Source organism: Rhizophagus irregularis, chromosome 21, assembly GCF_026210795.1.
Source record: "Rhizophagus irregularis chromosome 21, complete sequence".
Lineage (NCBI taxonomy): Eukaryota > Fungi > Glomeromycota > Glomeromycetes > Glomerales > Glomeraceae > Rhizophagus > Rhizophagus irregularis.
In genome coordinates, this window is record NC_089449.1 from 3,026,184 (window position 1) to 3,047,029 (window position 20,846).

General features: G+C 26.9%; 4 protein-coding genes across 4 annotated transcripts; 3 read left to right on the plus strand and 1 right to left on the minus strand.

Annotated features, from left to right (window-relative positions):
• Positions 1-1,808: 1,808 nt before the first annotated feature.
• Positions 1,809-7,913, plus strand: OCT59_014076 (uncharacterized protein; the record flags this gene model as incomplete). The annotated part of the gene is made up of 19 exons (XM_025330036.2): positions 1,809-2,084; positions 2,176-3,694; positions 3,790-3,812; positions 3,894-3,921; positions 3,989-4,313; positions 4,423-4,597; positions 4,669-4,960; positions 5,026-5,436; positions 5,508-5,533; positions 5,615-5,663; positions 5,741-5,767; positions 5,849-5,960; positions 6,036-6,098; positions 6,180-6,632; positions 6,715-6,875; positions 7,005-7,263; positions 7,339-7,463; positions 7,687-7,714; positions 7,796-7,913. The coding sequence occupies 19 exons, from the start codon at positions 1,809-1,811 to the stop codon at positions 7,911-7,913; spliced, it is 4,470 nt and encodes a 1,489-aa protein (XP_025186197.2).
• Positions 7,914-9,085: 1,172 nt separating this feature from the next.
• On the minus strand, positions 9,086-10,022 carry OCT59_014077 (uncharacterized protein; the record flags this gene model as incomplete). Its single annotated transcript, XM_066141938.1, has 3 exons — positions 9,086-9,106; positions 9,228-9,651; positions 9,769-10,022. The coding sequence occupies 3 exons, from the start codon at positions 10,020-10,022 to the stop codon at positions 9,086-9,088; spliced, it is 699 nt and encodes a 232-aa protein (XP_066002018.1).
• A 3,998-nt stretch (positions 10,023-14,020) lies between these two features.
• OCT59_014078 (uncharacterized protein) lies at positions 14,021-14,498 on the plus strand (the record flags this gene model as incomplete). The annotated part of the gene is made up of 2 exons (XM_025324401.1): positions 14,021-14,053; positions 14,196-14,498. The coding sequence occupies 2 exons, from the start codon at positions 14,021-14,023 to the stop codon at positions 14,496-14,498; spliced, it is 336 nt and encodes a 111-aa protein (XP_025186195.1).
• A 3,206-nt stretch (positions 14,499-17,704) lies between these two features.
• On the plus strand, positions 17,705-18,817 carry OCT59_014079 (uncharacterized protein; the record flags this gene model as incomplete). Its single annotated transcript, XM_066141939.1, has 5 exons — positions 17,705-17,898; positions 17,968-18,116; positions 18,502-18,514; positions 18,612-18,669; positions 18,737-18,817. The coding sequence occupies 5 exons, from the start codon at positions 17,705-17,707 to the stop codon at positions 18,815-18,817; spliced, it is 495 nt and encodes a 164-aa protein (XP_066002019.1).
• Between the last annotated feature and the right edge of the window lie 2,029 nt (positions 18,818-20,846).

Genomic DNA, 20,846 nt, shown 5'->3' on the forward strand with positions numbered 1-20,846 from the left:
TTAGTTTTTATATACGAATATATATTTCTATGTGCATTGGAAGCTTCCAATAAAATTTATTGGAATTGGAAGAATTGGAAGATTCCAATAGCTGATTATAGGGACGTGACGATATTTTATTCTGCAATTTACCAGTAACTCCTTTCTGTATATGATATATAAAATATATTAAAATTAAAAAATCTTGGCAACTATTTATCTTAAAAAAAGCTTAGGTCATAAACTATAAAAGTTATCGGTTAAAAAAAAAAATTTTTATCATCCATTATTACTATAAGCCACTTTTGAGTATCAATATATTCATTCGATCATACATTGAATTACATTGAACCATTATAATCCAATTTGAAGTGCAGATAAATTTGTGATAATAATGAATCAAAATAAATAAATTTAATTGGTTGTTATCCATAATCTTGAAAGATGGTGAACCAGTGATATAGCCAATGTTGATATGTTGAGACTTACATGTGAATTGCATAAAATCGTATAATTAATTTAATTATTTTTTTAAAAAAATTCTATAATGATATATACAGTATATATGATGGTTAAGATCGACATTTTGTAAATATTGACATTTGTTTCTCCTTTCCGGGATTGACGTCTAAATGATAACGGAATAATCCGGACATCGTACCTCGAACATTCCGATTTTGATTACAACAATTATGTCACATGATCTACACTTATTTGGTGACAAAGCAGAAAAAGAAAAAATTTTTTTTTTGTTTTTATTGAAAATTCCATTTTTAAAATAAACTTACCCGTGATTGACAGATTACTTATTTGTAATAATAATAATATTTATTTACTTTCGGTTTACAATTAATTTGAATTATATAAAAATTGAATTTGAATAAGTATTGAAAGACGTAAATCATATGTTTGTATTCCTTCATTCGTTAAATGTTTATTTGTATATAAGGGGCGGGAAATTACACTCACTTTGTTCGTTTTTACTCATCCTGTAAACTTTGATGCGATGTGACACTGATATACGCGCTTAAAGTTTTTTTCACAACTATAATTGGAATATTAATAAGATTCAAAGAAAGACCAATAAAAAGTCGGTTTACTATGATTATGCAAATCGGATCATCGGAAATTCGGAATTAATTATTACATTCTAAATTTTTTTTTTTCACCACAATAATAATTCAAATATATTTTTTTTTTTGAGATGCATGTCATGTTCGATCGACCGGGTAAACTTTTTACAGTGAAATTCAAAATGAATCCAAAGATTGATCGCGTCACATAAATCACGTGGAAGGCTTTCTTATGAATTATACTAAGCAGGAAAAGATTAAACCTAAATTATGATTTTCTCACGGTTATTGTTTTTTATTGTTAAAAGAAAATAATAAAGTAAACAAATAAAACGAATATGACTCAAAAAAATCACTAGGAACCAATCATTTAAAATTCTAGAACTTTAATGATTAAATAAATAAAATAATTTCCATTGTTAAATGAATTTTTGAGTTACGTTCAAAAAACGTTTTTTACTGCGGATTTTTTTAACAATACTTATTTTTGTTTTTTTAGTTTCGTGAATCCCAGCATTTATATTTATTTATCAAACAGGAAAGCCACATAAATAAACAATATATTTGATCATTAATGAAATATATGTAATTGGTTATTAATGAAATATGTGTAATTGATTATTAATGAAATATGTGTAATTGGTTATTAAATATGTGTAGAATGAACTTAAGGTTTGAGAAATATATAAAGTTGATTTGAACAGGAAATGGACGAAAAAAAAAAAGAGAGAAAAAAACAAAAATTAAAAAATCAAAATGTTATTAATAATCGCTGATTCCATATTAATATCTGTTGTATCTTTAATAAGTTTAATAATTCTCTTTATTCAGAAATATAAAATAAATCAAGTAACTTTTGATATTGAACGTAATAATAATAATTTCTCAACCTTAATAAGAGATTATATTAAATTTATTCTTGCGTTATGTCAAGTAATTTTATTTACTTTATTGATTTTCTTGAGAATATTTTATCTTAAAAATGTAAAAGAGATTGACATTTTCCATTCTGGATCAATTGCAATATGTTGGGTAAGATCTTATAATATATATATATATATATATATAGTATATAATCAATTTTCTTTATTTTCATGACATTTTTTCCTTTTGAATTTAATAGATTTACTGTATGACGTTATGTATGTTGATTTGCTTTGTTCGTGAAAGAAGATGGAAATGGATCTTGAATTCGCATGTAACATCGATTTGCGCAGCAGCATGTCTTTGTGCTACTTGGCAATTAAGGATCGCTTCGGCATTTTATCGTGATACAGAATTGATTATTGCTATTATAAATCTCGTGAATTCAACAATACTTTGCGTTATATCTATAACAACTCCCAAAGGTCCTCCTGTGTTTAATAAAGGAGGTCGTCCAATTACATCAATTGTTTATTGTTCAATATGGAATTTTATTACATTCTCTACTGTAATACCAATTATATATAAATCTTTTAAAAAAAAATCACTTGATGATTCAGATTTAGATGAATTACCAAATGAATATACTGCAAATGAATTTTATAATAAAATACAACAATGGCCTAGTAATAATTTATTATATAGAATTTGGAAAGCCAATCAAAATGTTATTTTATTAGAAACATTTTTTGTTATAATTTCATCATTTTTACATTATTTACCAATATTATTCTTATATAGTTTATTGGATTTTTTTCAAGGGGATAAAAAAAATATTGAATGGGCTATATTTTGTGTATTTGGTATATTAATAGGAGGTTTATTACATGTATTTGCTATATCTCAACATCAATATTTAGGTGGTTCAGTATTACAATCAAGTGTTAGTTTAATGTTAAATTCTGAAATTTATTCAAAAAGTTTAAAAATTAAAAATAATGTTAATGAAATAGGTAAAATAAGTAATTTAATGGCTGTTGATGCTAATAGAATTTCTCAATTTATGATATGGTGGGCTTCCTTAATTGAAGCCCCTGTACAAATTGGTATCGCTTTATTTTTTCTATATAAATTATTAAATAGTGCTTGTTTATTCGGTATTTTAGTTTTAATAATAATTTTACCTATTCAAAGATGGACTGGTAAATATTTCTCTCAAAATCAAGAGCATTTAATGAAAACAAGAGATTACAGGGTATCTTTAATGAATGAAATTTTACATGGAATCCGAATGATTAAATTTAACGCATGGGAAGGGAATTGGATAACGAGAATAATGAATGCGAGAAATATTGAATTAAAATATTTAAAGAAAAGTTTTATTTTAATGAGTACATTTAATTTATTATGGATTGCTTCTCCAATATTAATTACAACCGTTAGTTTTTTAACTTATACTAAAATTCAAGGAAATGAATTAACAGCTTCTATCGCTTTCACTTCTGTTACTATATTTAATGAAATTAGATTTATATTAAATGATTTGGCAGAATTATTCATATTAGCATTACAAGCCATAGTTAGTTTAATTAGAATTGAAAAATTCTTAAATAGTGATGAAAATGAGAATAAAAAGAATATCATTTTTAAAAATGATGATAAGATTGGTTTCGAGAACGCTACTATTACTTGGAATAAACCTGAGGAAAATATTGAAGATATTTTTATAATGAAAGATTTAAATATCGAATTTCCTGTAGAACAATTAAGTATTATATGTAAATAATAAATATTTATAATATATATGTATATGTATATGTAATTTTTTTTTTAATATCCCAATTTTTCTAAACGATTTTTTATTTAAATTTAGGTGGACCGACTGGATCAGGAAAGGTAATGTAATTAATATATGCATACTTTTTTTTAATTTTTAAAGATATTAATTTTTTGTATCGACTTTTTTTTAAAAATTAGACATTATTGTTAATGGCATTACTAGGAGGTAAAAATTTTAGTATACTAAATAATAAATAATGATTAAAATAATTAAAATTTAAATACTATTTTAGAAGCGGAAATTTCATTCGGCAAAGTATTTTATCCAAATCCACCACAACAAATTCACGAAAATCATGAATTAACTAACTCTGATTGGATAGTAGATAATAATAATAGTATTGCATATGTGGCGCAGCATACATGGTTACAAAGTGGTCCTATACGCGATAATATATTATTTAATTTACCTTTTAATAAAGAAAGGTATGATCAAGTAGTGAAATCGTGTGCATTAGATAAAGATTTTGAATCTTTTGTAGATGGTGAGTTGACTGAAATTGGTGATCAAGGTGTAACTCTTTCTGGAGGACAAAAGCAACGAGTTTCTTTAGCAAGGTATTAATTTAATAGGAAAAAAAAAATAATAAATATTTATAAAATTAAATATATGCAAATACTCTTAATCTATTTTTTTAAAATTAATATGTATTTAATACCCATATAGAGCTGTTTATTCGAGGGCAAAACATATTTTAATTGATGATGCTTTAAGTGCTGTGGATGCGAACACAGCAAATTACTTGATTAATGAATGCATTTCAGGTCCATTAATGAATAAAAGAACAATAATTCTTGTTACCCATCATTTAAACCTAACTTTACCAATCGCCAAATATGTGGTAAGTTTTCTATATAGTTATATGGTTATATGATATGTTCAATATGTTATTTATTTAATTAATTTTATTAGGTTATGATAAATAATGGACAAATTGTTGATAAAGGAGAAGTATCGGAATTGAATAACAATGGTTCTATAAATATTCCAAGAGAAATTATCTCTGATAATGAAAGCAGCGGCAGTACTTGTAATTCTACATTACAAGCTTCTCCAGTCAAAGAAAATTTTGAAAAAAATTCTGAAGAAAATTTTGAAACTTCAAAAAGTATAACTTTGGATATGGAAGTTATTGAAGAGGAGAAAATAATTAATGATACAACAATTGGTGATAATAAACCCAGGGCACTTATAAAAGAAGAAGGTAAATAATCTAATATGTATAAGCTTATGATATACATTTTATTAATTTATTTTTATATTTTATAGGAAAAGAATCTGGAATGGTAAAATTAAATGTATATTTAAAATATTTTAATTCTAATGGAAGTTATTTATTTTGGATAACAGCTTCGATATTATTCATGAGTACGAGGGTTACTCAAACATTAGAAGGATGGTGGTTAAATGTATGGTCAAGTTTAACCCAAAACATCTCTCATTATAATATTGATTATTATATAAATATTTATATATTACTTACAATGTTATCGGTTTTTTTTGGAGTAATTCAATTTTCTTGGTTATATTATGGTTCATTACAAGCATCAAAAAAACTATATAATCAATTGTTGGTTAGAGTCATTAAAGCTCCATTAAGATTTTTTGATACTACACCAATCGGAAGGATATTGAATAGGTTTAGTAAAGATTTTGAGATAATTGACAGCATACTGGCAGGTAAATATTAAAAAAAATATTTTTAGGATCATTCAAAAGTTTGAATTAACTTTTTTTAAAAAAATTATTAGTTGATCTGGGATTATTTCTTCATAATGTAAGTAGTTAAAATTATAGTTAAAATTATAGTTAAATTATAGTTAAATGTTATTTATTTTTTTATCTATTTTTACGATAGTTATTAATGATGGTTGGTGTCGTATTAGTAATAATTGCAATCACCAAAGGTAATAATTATTAATATAATTTTATTAACTTTTATTAAGCGTTAAATTTATTAATAATTTTATCTTATCTTTTATAGAATTTATAATAGCAGCGATTATATTTGGTATGTTCTTTAAACATATACGAAATGTGTAATCTGTGATTGTTCATAAATTTCATTATATTCGTTCTTTCCTTTCGTTAGTTATTATTTACGCGATTGTTGGAACATTATATGCAATTGCATCAAGAGAATTAAAACGATTAGATTCGATAACAAAATCTCCACTGTATTCTCAATATACAGAAACATTAACGTAAGTTATAAAATAAACGTGTACTATATTGTATAACTTCTTATTTTTAATGAACTTTTATTTAAAATAATTTAGTGGAATTATAACGATAAGAGCATTTAATATTACTGACCAATTTATGAACGAAATGTTGACAAAGTAAAAAATTTTATTATAAAATATTTTTTTTATCAATTTGAATTCACTGAAAATTCTTTTTTTTTTATTTATGTTATATAGAATAGATAATAATATTCGACCGTTTTATTTTCTTTGGGTAGCAAATCGTTGGTTACAAATATGGACAAATGGTATGGGAGCATTCTTTCCATTTATTGCCAGTGTTTTGATACTATGGAATTTGCAAAAAATTGATGCAAGTTTAGCGGGATTAGCATTGTCATTTTCAATGACTTTTACAACACAAATTATGTGGTCAATAAGGAAATATACTCAATTAGAAATGAGTTTAAATTCTATTGAAAGGGTTGTTGAATTTTTAAATATTGAACAAGAGAATTATCAGGGAGAAATTAAAATAAAAGAAAATGAAAATTCGGAAAAAAATTGGCCCATGAATGGAAACATTAGATTTGAACGTTTAAAAGTAAGATATGCCGAAGATTTGGATTACGTATTACGTAATATTTCTTTTGAAATTAATGGGAAAGAAAAAGTTGGAATAGTTGGAAGGTAATACAATATATACGCGTTATATTAAAAGATTCTTATTTTTTTAACTGTGAAAATTTTTTTTTTTTAATAATGTTATTAGAACTGGATCCGGAAAATCAACAATATCGTTATCATTATTCAGATTTTTAGAAGCTGCAGAAGGAAAAATATTTATTGATGATATTGATATAAGTAAATTAAACCTTGAAGAATTAAGATCAAATCTTACAATTATACCTCAAGATCCGATATTATTTACTGGTAAATATAATACGTATACATATATACATATAATAACGAACGACACGGTATCGACATCCAACAACTGAAATATATATATATATGTCTTTTTATTAAAAATATTGATTGATTTATTTTCTCCTTTATTAGGTACAATAAGATCAAATCTTGACGTATTTTCACAATATACTGATTATGAAATATTTGAATCATTAAAAAGAGTTCATTTATTACCATCATCATCAAAGTTTAGTTCCACAAATGAATTGGTTAATATATTTTCTAACTTAGATACACAAATCAGTGAAGAAGGTAATAATATAAGTCAAGGACAACGTCAATTATTATGTCTTGCAAGAGCTTTGTTGAAGAAACCTAAAATTATTATAATGGATGAAGCAACTGCTAGGTAGAAAATAATATTTTTTTTTTATTTATATATTTTAAAATATTATAAACTGAATTTAAAACCTTTTCTTTTTAGTATTGATTTTGATATGGATGAAAAAATTCAGAAAATGATTAGAAATGAATTCAATGATTGTACTATAATTTGTATTGCACATAGATTACAAACTATTATTGATTATGATAAAATATTGGTATTAGGTATGTAAATTTTCATTTTACAATCAGCTCTCGATATTTCCAAATTCGTTATAATCTCGTAGCAAAAGATTTTTGAAGAATTTGATTGATAAAGAGAAATAATTTGATTGAATCAAATTAATATGATGGATGATAAAATTCGAGTTCGTTATATCAAGAGTTGATTATATTTAAAAAAATAGATGTGGTACTTAATTTTTTTTTTCTTCTCATATTATAATAGATCGAGGGAGCGTACTTGAATTTGACAGGTAAAATTTCTCTTATTTTTATCTTTTTTTTTTCTAAAAATAATAAATAATAATAATAATAATTTTTTATTATTATTGTAGTCCGTATAATTTAATATCAAATCCTAACTCAATTTTTTATCAAATGTGCGAACAATCTGGAGATTTTGATATATTAAAATCATTAGCTTTAAAAGAACAGAAACGTAATCTTACGTAAAAAAATAGAAACAGTAAAAAAAACGGGTTTTTTTTGTAGTATGAAAGTATATATATATTTGCAGAACATTAAATTACTTTTTTTATAGCGATAAATAAACATATTTATATTATTTATATTGTAAACCATCGATCAATACTTTATACTGAAGTTTGTTTGTTACAATGCGAATTATTATTTTACTTATCCAATTAAAATGTTCGAGATTTCCCGAATCCTAATATAAAAAGAGTAATGTTGTCGGACAAATCGGACAAAACAAAAACCTCAAAATCGAAACGTTTTGAATTTTAAGAATAAGATCCTAAACGAAATTGCTGATCATCATACAAATGATCGCGTGATGAAAGTAATTCCATATGGATTAGTTCAGAAATATGTGTAATTTTGACTATTCAGATTTCCACATATTTGATGTGTGGAAAAAAATTTCCTGATGAGAATTTCATATTTATAATATATACAGTATATTTTATTTGCTAATAATTAATAATATTTTTAATGGATAACATAATATTTAAGCGCTACATACATTTCATGCGACATAAATTTCTGAAATAATAGAAAAGTAATCTAATCTACACATCATCCACTTTTTTTAGTTACGCTAAAAACTTCATATTCATCAACAACAAAATTGCCTTCATTTTGTATTATTTGCTTTTCATATGCACGTAGAGAGTAATATACGCCATTTTTGGAATTAAAAGTGTAGTTTAATTGTAAATCAACAAAATTTGAACCATCAAATTGATATATAGCATTATCGGGTTCTTTAACTCTAGATAGAATTGTTTCCTTATCTATGAAACTAAAAATAAAACTATCCAAAGTTTTTTCAAAATTACCACGTTTATTAATATCCCAATCGATAGGACTATAACCCCCAAGGATTGACGATTCATTTTTTAATCTCAAAACTGTGATTGTAGGACCTTTATTATCACACATTTTATGAAATATCTCACCCGTAAATCCATCACGACTTCCACGAGTAATTAATTGAAAATCATAATAATTTTTCTTAAATTTATTTTGTATCTTGTTATCTTTGTTTCCTTGAATCCAAGAAGAAATAAGTATTGCTTGTTCAAAATTAATCAATTTAGAATCTAACGGTATGTTTTTTCTTCTTGGAGTGAGACGATTAAATTTTGGGGTCCAACTTGATACTAAATGATATCTTGAAAGATCTTGATATAAATCATTAGAAAGAAGTGAATTATATGGCATAATCTTGTAACAAAAATCTTCTGATGAAATTTCATAAAATCTAATATGAGGTAGGAAATCATCTATAGTTTTCTTTAAAACGTTAAAATCTTTTGCCGTCCATTTATCGATATCTTCTGGAAAATCAGTATTCTGAGCTTTACCCCAATGAATAATACGATCCCATAATTCATTTTCTTCCATACATAATTCTTCATCTTTATAAATAGATAATAATGCTTCTTTATCAACAGTTGTAAAATCGATCGCATTAAATAAAATTTTAGGTTCTTTACGAATAGTTGTTGACCAATAATCTTGTAATTTTGTAAATTCCGATGTTTTGGAACCAACTTGTTGAATTAAAGCAAAATTTTGTTTGAGCCAATCTTGATAATTATTGATAAGATAATCTTGAATATAATCGTATAATTCTTTAAGTTTGAATATTTCACAAGCAATTAAAAGATTCAAAATATCTGAGGCATCCTTTTTATCAAGGTCGATGATGCCACCATAAATATAACTAATTTTTTTTTTTAAAAAAAAAAATAATAAAAATTAATTTTTTATTGGATTTTTTTTATTTTTATTTTTATTTATAAAAAAAAATAAAATTTATTTATTTTATTTAATTTATTACCTAATTAGAATATCAAACACATCAACAGAAATATCAGGAAGTTCTAAAATAAAAATATCATTTTCTTTTCTTGCTAATCCATTAGAAATGGCATCTTGAACGTAAGTGGATCTTGTTTCAATAATAATTGAATGTACACGATATTCTTTTTTATTAATATCTTTATCAATATTAATTATAAAATCATGTTTCTTACTATCTTCTAAAAGTTTTAGGAAGTTTCGTGATAAGTGAGGTAAGAATTGGGTGGTCATTTTTTTTTTAAAAAAAAAATCAAAAAAAAAGAAGAAAAAAGAATTTAAGAAAAAAAAGGTTATTGTTTTTAAATTCTGGAAAAAAAAAAAATACTTTTAAATATAGTATGATCGATGATCTACCGCAGATTTGATAAAAGGCTTTTGTTACTCGAATGAACTTTTTTGGTTCCAGTTTTGGTTATCTTGATTAGAAAATAAACCAACTTCCATTTTTGTTTTAATTAAAATTTCTTTAGTAAAGTCCAGATTCATGCTCACTTTTAATAATCTCGATGTTAAATAGTTAAAAACGTTCTCTTGAAATCCTGCTTTACCCTCGCGCATTTTTATAAAATGAAAAAAAAGATCATATCGTAATGTGGCTTTTGTACGGTTGATCTAACTTACAAGTATCAACCAGTTAAGAAGGAAACAATATATATATCAAATTGTCTAAGGCCAGGTAATTTTAAAAGAACTGAAAATGAATAGAAAAAAAAAAATTTTTTTACTGTTATAAAAAAATATAAGCCTGCTATTTGATAGAAATATTAAAATCTTTGTGATTATAGAGTTTTTCCAATTGGATAATTCAATCATAAAATCTATTATTTTTAAAGATCGTCTAATTAATATATGTATCCTATATTAAAATTGAAGAATTTGATCATTATAAATTAAGCCGGAATTAAGTTTCAATGATAATTCTGGCCAAATTTTTCAATATAAGAATAGTGTGCGTCAACAAAAAGATGATCGCTGTCAACCCGATTATTTTGCTGCACAAACCCTTAATTCAAGAAATTATTGAAAATCGAGGCCATAAGGAATTAAATTTATTGAGAGCAATTTTAGGGTGCCGCAAAACAGTATACTTGAATAATTGTGATTTTACTTTGAAAAAACCATTTTCTGATATTTTAAATTCAATACATTAATACATATTTAAAAATATATTTATTATACAGAGTTGGATGCTATAGGAAGGGATTGAGCTTTATATGCAGTTAATAGATGTATTCCAAATAATGATATCACGTGATCTATATATGATTGCATATTACTTTATTCACTATACTGTAGTAATTTTTTCTTAAGGAACACACCATACCGTACTGCACCCTTTTAAAAGTACCCACTGGAACAAATAGAAATAAACAATCTTCACAATTTTAAACGATTATATAATTAACAGGAAGAATTACATTATGTGAATTTATGTGAATTAATGGTTTCCTTTTGCTCAAAAATTGTTCTTGTTCTATACTTCTGATCACCATAGTGATCCTTGACGCTCAGTAGATTTATTTGTTCTGATCCAAAAATTTCGTAGAGATAAAAAGACTTCAATTAATTCTTAAAAGAAAATATCTAATAATTATGTGTAATAATGGAATATACTTAATAATTATGTAATTGAAAGGATCATTAGGTGACCGTAACTCCCAACCCGTCTTTCCGTGTAGTCAAGACTCAAGAGAGCAATTTTCCATATAATAATGGACAATAATCTAATCAAATTTTCCATATATTCAAATAATTAAAGGATGAAAGGCTTAAAAAATCATAATTATTGGTAATGGAATTTTATCATAACTAATGCTTACTGATAAAAAATATAGTGAAAATAAAATTTCAAAATAATAAAAATAAAAAGAGGGATAATAAAGAAAAATTCAAAAAACAAGGTTTAATATATGAATAAAAAAAAATGATATCAGATATAAAAAAATATGATTAAATATTAATTTATCCATAAAATAGAGATTGCTCGACCATTTATCATTCTTGCCGCGAATGTGTAATGTACTATTGTATAAGAAAAAGGTTCCGGCAGTGTTCCGAATAACAATTAAGTCATCCTTTTTTTTGTAATACTCAAAGAAAAAAGAAATTTTTATAAATGATTATGTGAGGTAGAAAAATATTCCGTTGTCTTAAATCGCAAAATGTAACATGTAACATAACATGACCTTAATTTCGTTATTAACGGACAAGGAATATGATCTTAATTTGATCCATATATTAATACGATATACCGCGGCGGTAACCACTTCTTAGCGTCGTATTAGGAACACCACCTTAGTATATTACCAATTGGAATTGTCCCATACCCAGATGCCCGACGACATTCTAGCAATACGTATATTTTATAGTTATCAGTGTTTATCTAGTTGCATGAACATGTGAATTTACACTATAACACTTCAAAAAACAACCAATAATACTAGGAACGTGGCAACGTGCTAATTTGGGGTGTGCGGTCAACTGATTAAATCAAAACTATATGTGGTCACACTGATTTTCAACTAGGGAATGATTTTTGGCAAAAATTTGATCGACATTATAACTTTATAATAATATATAAATTAAATATAAAAAAATAATCTATTTTTTTTAGATGCTCAGTTCGAATTTCTTTCTTTCTCCAAATTTTTTAAATATAAATCAGTTTTTCCATACCACAGCTACAAAGTTACGACATTTTTATTTACATCAACCAGCCAGTTAAAAGTAGATACCAATTTAAATCATCAAACTGAAAAAAATTTCCAAACAATTATATCAGATGTAAGTTTTTTCATATTAAATGTAAGGAATAGTCTCGTAACTTTGTTTGTATGGCTTTAATATTGATTTTTACAAAATTTCGCCTTAATATATTGAGCCGTTAGAGCTGTGCATCTAATTAAAGTTTGGAAAATAGCAATGGGTATATACAAGTTATATAAACGTCGTTTTCAATTGAAGAATTGCAACAAAATTCGATCGGAAAAGCAAAAAAGGAGTCAGAGAGATAAAATAATTAATGAAATAAAAAATAATCAACGCTTTTTAAACAGTTTATTGAATAATTATAATAAAACAATTGTTAAATTGTTAATATAAGTGTATATGACTGAAAATTTTATATGCAAAAAATCTTTAATAATAAATTTTTATATGGTACCATATATAGTTTTGATTTGATTAATTGACCGCACACCCTAACGTGCTATGCTCTATAAAAATTTTTTAGAAAATTGATCACGTATCGGAGTTTTTTTGGAATTTTAGAAAATTGATCACATACCGGAGTTTTTTTTGGAATGAAAACTAAAAAAATGATCATTTATCGGAATTTTTCCCAGAAAATTTTTAATAGGGATGTATTTTAAATAACACGGTTTAAAATTATTATTAAACACGTATATTATTTATTGTATGAGACTAATTGCTTAGAAATCTAAAATCACTTCGTTGTTATCATTAAAACTATAAAGCGTTCTTTAGGAAAAGATTTGCTCTCATTTTCATCATTTTCAAATATCATTTCGTATAAGTTCACTAACAAGAAATAATACTACCATCTTCATATTTAGTTACATGTTTCCATATATTGACATTGTAATTCATTTTACTGCCGAAATTTAATAAGAAATAACTTTTAATTAAAAGATACAACTCCTCGACAACTGAGCAAAGTAAATATTGAGTTCGATTAACAAGTTATGATATAATTATATTACTAATCATTTATTCAAGATTTCGCTGAATCTTTCGGACTTACGGAAAAGCATCATTTGACGATTTTCGAATCGATTCTTAAAAGGATTCAGCTTGCTAAATAAAGTTAAAGGCGATCAGCCTACTAACTATTCATTGAATATATAGATCACAACAATGTCATTAAATGTATAGATCACAATAATGTATATAGTCAAAGTTCCAACTTCTTTGAAAAGTAAAAGCGAGCGAAAACACACAAGTCATCAATCTAAACAATGATCATACGTTCAAATAAAATAAGAGGTTACTAATCACTTTATTTCTAAAGATCTACTTCATTATAACTATGTCGAACTTATCTTGCGTTACCGTTAAAGACTCTAGATTTTGGCTTATTATTATTTGTATGAATCTTCAATCAATCTTATTTAGTCTCAACATATAAATAAGGAGCAAAAAAACCAAACTCTCTCTTGAAAAAAAGAAGAAAACAAATAAAACAAATTATATAACGTTTAAAATAAAAGATGCCATACATCGAGGTTAAAACCAATGTTCAGGTAAACAAGTTTATGAAAATATGATTCTTCATCCTTATACATTCATATACTCTCTTCCTATTTCTTCTTTTTTCTCTCCCTTTCTCGTTACTCTATTTTTCTCTTTCGCTTACCTTTTCTTCACTTATTTCAATATCAACAGGTGCAAGACCACAAACAATTCATTAGAGAATTAAGTTCCTACGCAGCCAATGTTTTCAACAAACCATATGTATGTGTTTCTCTTCAAGACAATCTCTCGATCATCTTTAATGATTCCGATGACCCGGCTTACATTATTGGAGTTACATCTATCGGCATAGATGCTGCGACTAAAAAAAAATTGAGTAAGGAATTAAGTGAATTTTTGGAAAAAGAATTGAAAGCCAGTAGTGATCGTGGGTATATTTTCTTTTATGGTCCTGATGGAGCTAATGTAGGATGGAAGGGCAGTGTTTGTGGATAGTTGAGAGATGTCATTAAAAAAAATTTAGTTCTTTAAAAATTTCTCTTGAAAAAAATTTGATTATATATATATGTATATTTTGAAAAAAAATTGTTTCTTTTTATTTTTCTTTTCTTTTAAAAAAAAATTTGTTTATTTTACTTCATAGTTCAAATAATTTTGGAGGATTCACATGAGAATTACTAATTAAAGATACGAAATTGTATCTAGTATATTATCATTTTTTTTGCAAATAAGTTTTATCAATAAAATATATATCTATTTTTATACTCTTTATCTTGAATTTTGAATCATTATAAATGATTTAATAAAGTAATAAAAGACATGTGAAAAGCAATATACAATAAAAAATGTAAGTTTGTAGTAATATTTGTATGTAAAATGAAAGGTTTACTAATAGGACTCAGAAATCTAATATAGGTCTTAGCCCTTTTTGCTAAAGAAAATCACATAATCCTAATTTTTAACTTTTTAAAAAATGGGCCAATTTGTTAAAAATGTGATTTATGACTTATTTCAGAGATTTCCAAAGTTCCTTTACTGAATAATTATTAAATTTTATTATTAATTGGGCTAATATTATAGATTTAATAATTTTGTAAGTTTAATAAAATTCAATATCTTATTGATTTTTATATAATAATAACAGAAAAAAGTTACCTGCTGATATATTAAAAAACTTTGTACAAAAATTTGAAAATCTTAAAGTAATAATTTTAATTATATAATTTATATTAATATTTTATATTGACTTAATATTATATATTATTAATGTAAAAATCCATTCCAAATAGTTTAAAGCTTTTATCTATAATACTATATTTAGATGCCACAAATATTAATATATTAGAATAAAGTCAACTTTCAATTGGCAATATTAAGAATTGGAATATAACAAACTAGATGCCAAGCCGTTATTACTTATTAGAATATTTGCAATTTTACCTAATGATAATACTAAAAAAGCTTCTGAAAAATTTAAGGCTTATAAACCTTTTTATAAATCTTTAAAAAAAGTACTATTAAAACTTTTATTATCAAGTATTAGTATAAATAATGTGATTATAAATAATGAAAGAATTTAATTTTATTCTTAAATTTTAGTTGTAATTTTTGATTAGCCAAAAAGCTGCAACATATTATTTCATCTACAAATCATTTACATCAAATTTTTCTGATTATTTTTATTTGATCAAAAGAAATAATCTTAATATTAATTTATAAGACAATAAAATAATATTACAAAATATAGTAATTATGTAATTACTATATAAAATTCTTGTAATTAAATTATTATTACCTTTACTAAAAATGTCAATTTTGTATAGTGATTTTAAGAAGTTTGTGGTTACTTCAATCTCTTCTATTGAGAGAAATATTAGAATAACAGCATATTTTATTATAAATAGTGAGTTCTAATTCTTTATTATTTTAAACTAAAGGTAAATAGATATTTACAACTAGTATTTTAATTTTACTAATTAAGCTTTTTTTATATTTAGTATTTCTTTGAAAATTACTGATTATCATACACAAAATTTACTTTATACCGCCGCAAAAAATCATCGTCCCTGGCCAGGATCCTGAAAAATACATATGGAAGTCATAAATGATCGGCAAGATTTTGGCCTAAAATAAGCAACTTTTCAGGGCCAGAATTATGATAATGCTAGCCAGTATCAAAACGGACAATAAAATTTAGGCCAGCACTATCTAAAAAAGGCAAGATTTTCATAAAAATTTAGGTTCTTTTTAAGCAAACTCAAATTTGACCTTTTTATGTATTTTTTGGGGTCCTATAAGGCCGCACCAATTCAATTTTTCGTTTAACATAACCCCTTCCCCCCTGTTTTTGGATTTTTTATGTAAAAAAAATACATATAATTTAGGCCAGAATTATACAAATCTTTAAGTCTTGATCGGAATTATCATCCAAAATTTTTGCTCACTCTTTTGGTCAAAATTTTGGCCAATATTAATGGTAATTCTGGTCATGTATTGTATTTTATGTATTATTTTTTGTCCTTTCCCTCCCCCCCCTAGATTGGGGCCCCTATGTTATGTAAAACAAAGAATTGGCTTAAAGCAGCCTAAGTGGAATTAATACAGTCAACTCTTATTATAACAAACTTTAGGGCCCAGATCTCAACTTCGCTATAAGACTATAATGAAAATTTTAAGAGAATTTGATTGGTTAATTCATTATGATAGCGAGGGGAAATTTATTATAGTTGTCTGAAAAATTCACTAAAGGTTTGACTGTATAAATAATAATTTTCTTTATTATTTATATGTTAAAGTTTTAACAGAATGATAATTAATTTGTAGTTTAAATTTAGTATATAATAAAAATAGCATAGCATTTAATATTCAAAAACATGTATTATCAATATTAAGTTGGATTGTTTATATCATGATGCATTTTCTAGAATTACAAATCACTGAAATGCCCTTTCAGATCCAATTCTATTAGATTTCTTGACCATTTGAATTTTGAAATAATTTTCTTAAAATATTTAAGATCAGATAACTAAGTTGATCCAATTTATTCAAAAGTAAATAGGTATAAGTTGAATTTCTTCATAATATCTACATTCATTTCTATCTCAATTGCATAATAATTTGCTTCCTTTTTTATATTTATTCTAGCATATTTCATCTGAATTTAGAGTGATATTAGTTTTGCTGTTATATATTTGCTTATTACATATTATAATAAAACTTTATTCTTATTATTGCTTTAATTAATACATATAAATGTTAATAAAATTTCATCCATAATTCAGGCCCAGATTTTGCAGTGGGAAACTAATAAAATGCTTTCATATACATTACTTTATGATTGCATTACATGATTGCATTACCATATAGACATAGTAAAATGGTAGATTTTTAATTCCCTTATAAAATTGCTCTTTTTTATCTACTTGTAATGAATTACTGTGCATCGCTAAAATATAGTGGATTTTAATCCTTCCAGTCTAATTTATAAAGATTTCACATAAATACATACTTTATTCACTGTCACGTGATGTTTACTTCTTTAATTAAAAAAAAACGTCGATACAGGATCTTAAAAAATGTTGCAGTATAAATAATATATGGAAAGATGAAGTGAAACGAGAAATTCACAAAAGATTAAGTAGATTTCACGTTTATTTACGATAAAGTGACTGTCAAGGCATTGATTGATCCCAGATCCCAGTATGACGTTGACAGTTATCAAAAGCCACCGTTATACATTAAGACCTAGACAGATCGTAGAACAGGAAAGGGAAAAAAGACAATATCGCTGTAGAAAAAATCTTTGGGAATTACCTCTTTCATTACATACATTCTATGAGTTATTATTCCCTGATTTCACTGCAATTGATTCAGATGGAGAAGCTATAATAACCAAGTTTCCAAACATAAACGTGAGTTCAATGGCCTAAGTGAGTATTGTGATACGGACTATTCTGAAACGGAGTCATCTAGCTCTGAGATTGATTCTTCCCGATCCTGAAACAGATTCTGAGGCTGAGGATGCTGAGGACGTGCCTCCTCCGATGATTATGGGTACAGCTGAATACCACGAACGATTTATTACCACATTTAGAGGTTTTCTTAGACAGGATGGTGATGACAATGATAATTTTATTTCCGCATTTTTCAATCGGAAATTAGCATAGAGCTCTTTGACTGAGCAATGGTTCTCTTCCGATTTAACTAGTCAACACTCCAGAGTGGTGATCAGCCATTACGTCAATCCAGTGTAGATCACCAACTCGGAAGATTTTTTGCTGAGCCACGTTTTCACGCTTTCTCAAGAAAATATTTATGCTAACCCAAGTCCCTATATTTTTTCCCAAACAAACATGAGAAAATGTGAAAGAAAGTCTACATGCAACACAGGACCTACTAAATAAGTTTAATATTAGCATCAAAAGCATACGTTATGAAAGGTTGAGGACTTCGCAATTTCGAGATCGCCAGGCGTAAAACCGACTGTGTAGATCTACAGTATATGTGAAAAGGTATGAAAATTCCATTCTCATGTGCTTTCAAAGCTTTCTTGGCAACAGAAGACAAAGCTAATTACGCCATATACCTCCTTAACTTTTTCCCAACAAGATATAAAGCATGTAGTAGTATGTGGAAGTCCAGCCAACTTTCCCGCAAAAATTTTAAGGTATGTATATGCCAGAAATTATGTATGTGGGAGCGAGTTTTTTTCTCACAATGGGCCTTGTATTTAGGAAAGTAAGATGTCTTCCAGTGCAGATAATGATATTATCAGTCTTAAATTCTGCTACCGTAATGCAGAAATAAAAATATAATTTTCTCGTTTGAGATCTCTAAGAATAAAAAAGTTTCAGATCTTTAAAATGAAGTAAGAAAGAGTTGGAGCCAATTAATCGTGACGACTTCCTCCGTCAAATTTATCCCGAGGAGAAGCCTACGCGAACAGAAGATAGGATTTTTTCCTATTTTAACGAGACACCTGATGATGAGGATCGTATTCACATCCGAATTCTTCCCTAATGAGTAGGTAGGAATTTTTTATTCATACTATGAAATGGCGATGTAATTCGCAAATATTATTTTTTGTGTATCAGTTGTTCCGGCAACTTTTTTATTTCAAAATAAAGTATTATTATTATTTTACCAGTACATGAGAACGAGTCACGTGTAATTATGCAATGCCTGTGCGACATAAAAATCTATATTAACGCTTGTTTTTTCCCAGAAATAAGTTATCTCTCTCCGAACGTAACACTATTTTTTTGTCCGAGCCAAATATCCCTATAAAAAAAACGTACTATGTCAGATATTGAAGATATACCTGCCTCCACTTCCTCCACAAGCGCTACTGGAAATGAGACGCTCACATTGACGGATGAAATAAAAAAATATGACACAGAAGCTCTTATCTCGTTTTTGCCGTGACTTCTTTGACTTGACCGAAGAAAGGCTTCGCAATGTTGGCTTAGGCTTGTGACCTTTGTAAAGTTCGCTAAGGAGTGTAAAGAGAAAAAGTTGAGGTCGTTCTCCTTGTACAAGACTAAGAAAGAGTTAAAGGAGGTGTTACGTAAGTACGGAATCGACAGCAATGAAATAACAAAAATTTCGCCCTTTGAACCAGATAGTGTTTCAACCCGTTATCCGCAATCCGTATCCGTGGACGGATATCCGCCATTTACGGCTATCCGGATAGGAATTTTTAAACGGATACGGATGAGGATATCCGTAACGGATCATCCGGATTATCTGTATCACTAACGGATTATCCGGATATTATCATACGAACTTTTCTAATTTCGTTAGATCCTTCCACCTGGCTTCGGAGAAAATAGTTAGGTTAACTTTTTTTATTTCTTTTTTTTCGTTACTTTTTTTTGTTTCTTTTCACTAATTTTGTTTTTCTTCTTTAGATCCTTCGGTTCTTCGGCCACTTAAACTTTGGAGATATCGTAGTAAATCTCCATATATTTAGATTATTAAGAGTATCCGGGTGGATCCGTTAGGATATCCGGATAATCTTCAATCCGTCACTACGGATATCCGGATTGTATTTTTATTAGACGGATCGGATTGTCGGGTGACGGATATTAAACGGATCGGATTGACGGATAACGGATTATCCGCGGGTTGAAACACTAGAACCAGAGACTGTGGAAATTGACGATGAAGACGAGGAACAAGGCTGTGCGTTGCGAGTATATTTCCCCAATATTATACGCATCCATCTACATCGCCAAAAGAAAGGAATTACCATGGACCCCCAGTTCGAAGTTTTAGGCGAAGAAGCATCAGGCCGAGTCGATTACGCAATCAAGAAAATAATAGACGCCGTTAATGAGGAGTTGATAGCCATAACCGAGGGAAAACAAAAGGATTGGTAGCGAGATTCATGCAGAACATAATGCAACTCGAAAGCTCTCACTATACAAACACAAGAAAGAGGAAAGCATCCGTGGCATTTGACTATTCATAATAATCTAAATATCCATTAGTAATTGAGTCTTCTAACTCAATGACGTACTTATTAGAATTGTTAGTAAATTGTGACCGCAGGTAGAGCTTGTGTGATTTTTTATCAATCGTTCGTATATACTAACTCGTGTCTTTCTTTGTTTAGCCTCGGACTGGTACTTCCTCATGTACACACCGGAAAGGATTTATTGCTCGAAAGACGATTATCACATAGTACTTACCGAGAAAATAATGAAAGATGATGCGGAATTTCGCCGTGGTGTTAAAAAGGTTATAGGAGTGTAAGGAAAAAAAGAAGCGCTTTTTCTCCTTGTACAAGACTAAAAAAAGACTTAATGGAATATATTATTCGCACTGGTAAGTTTTTAAACG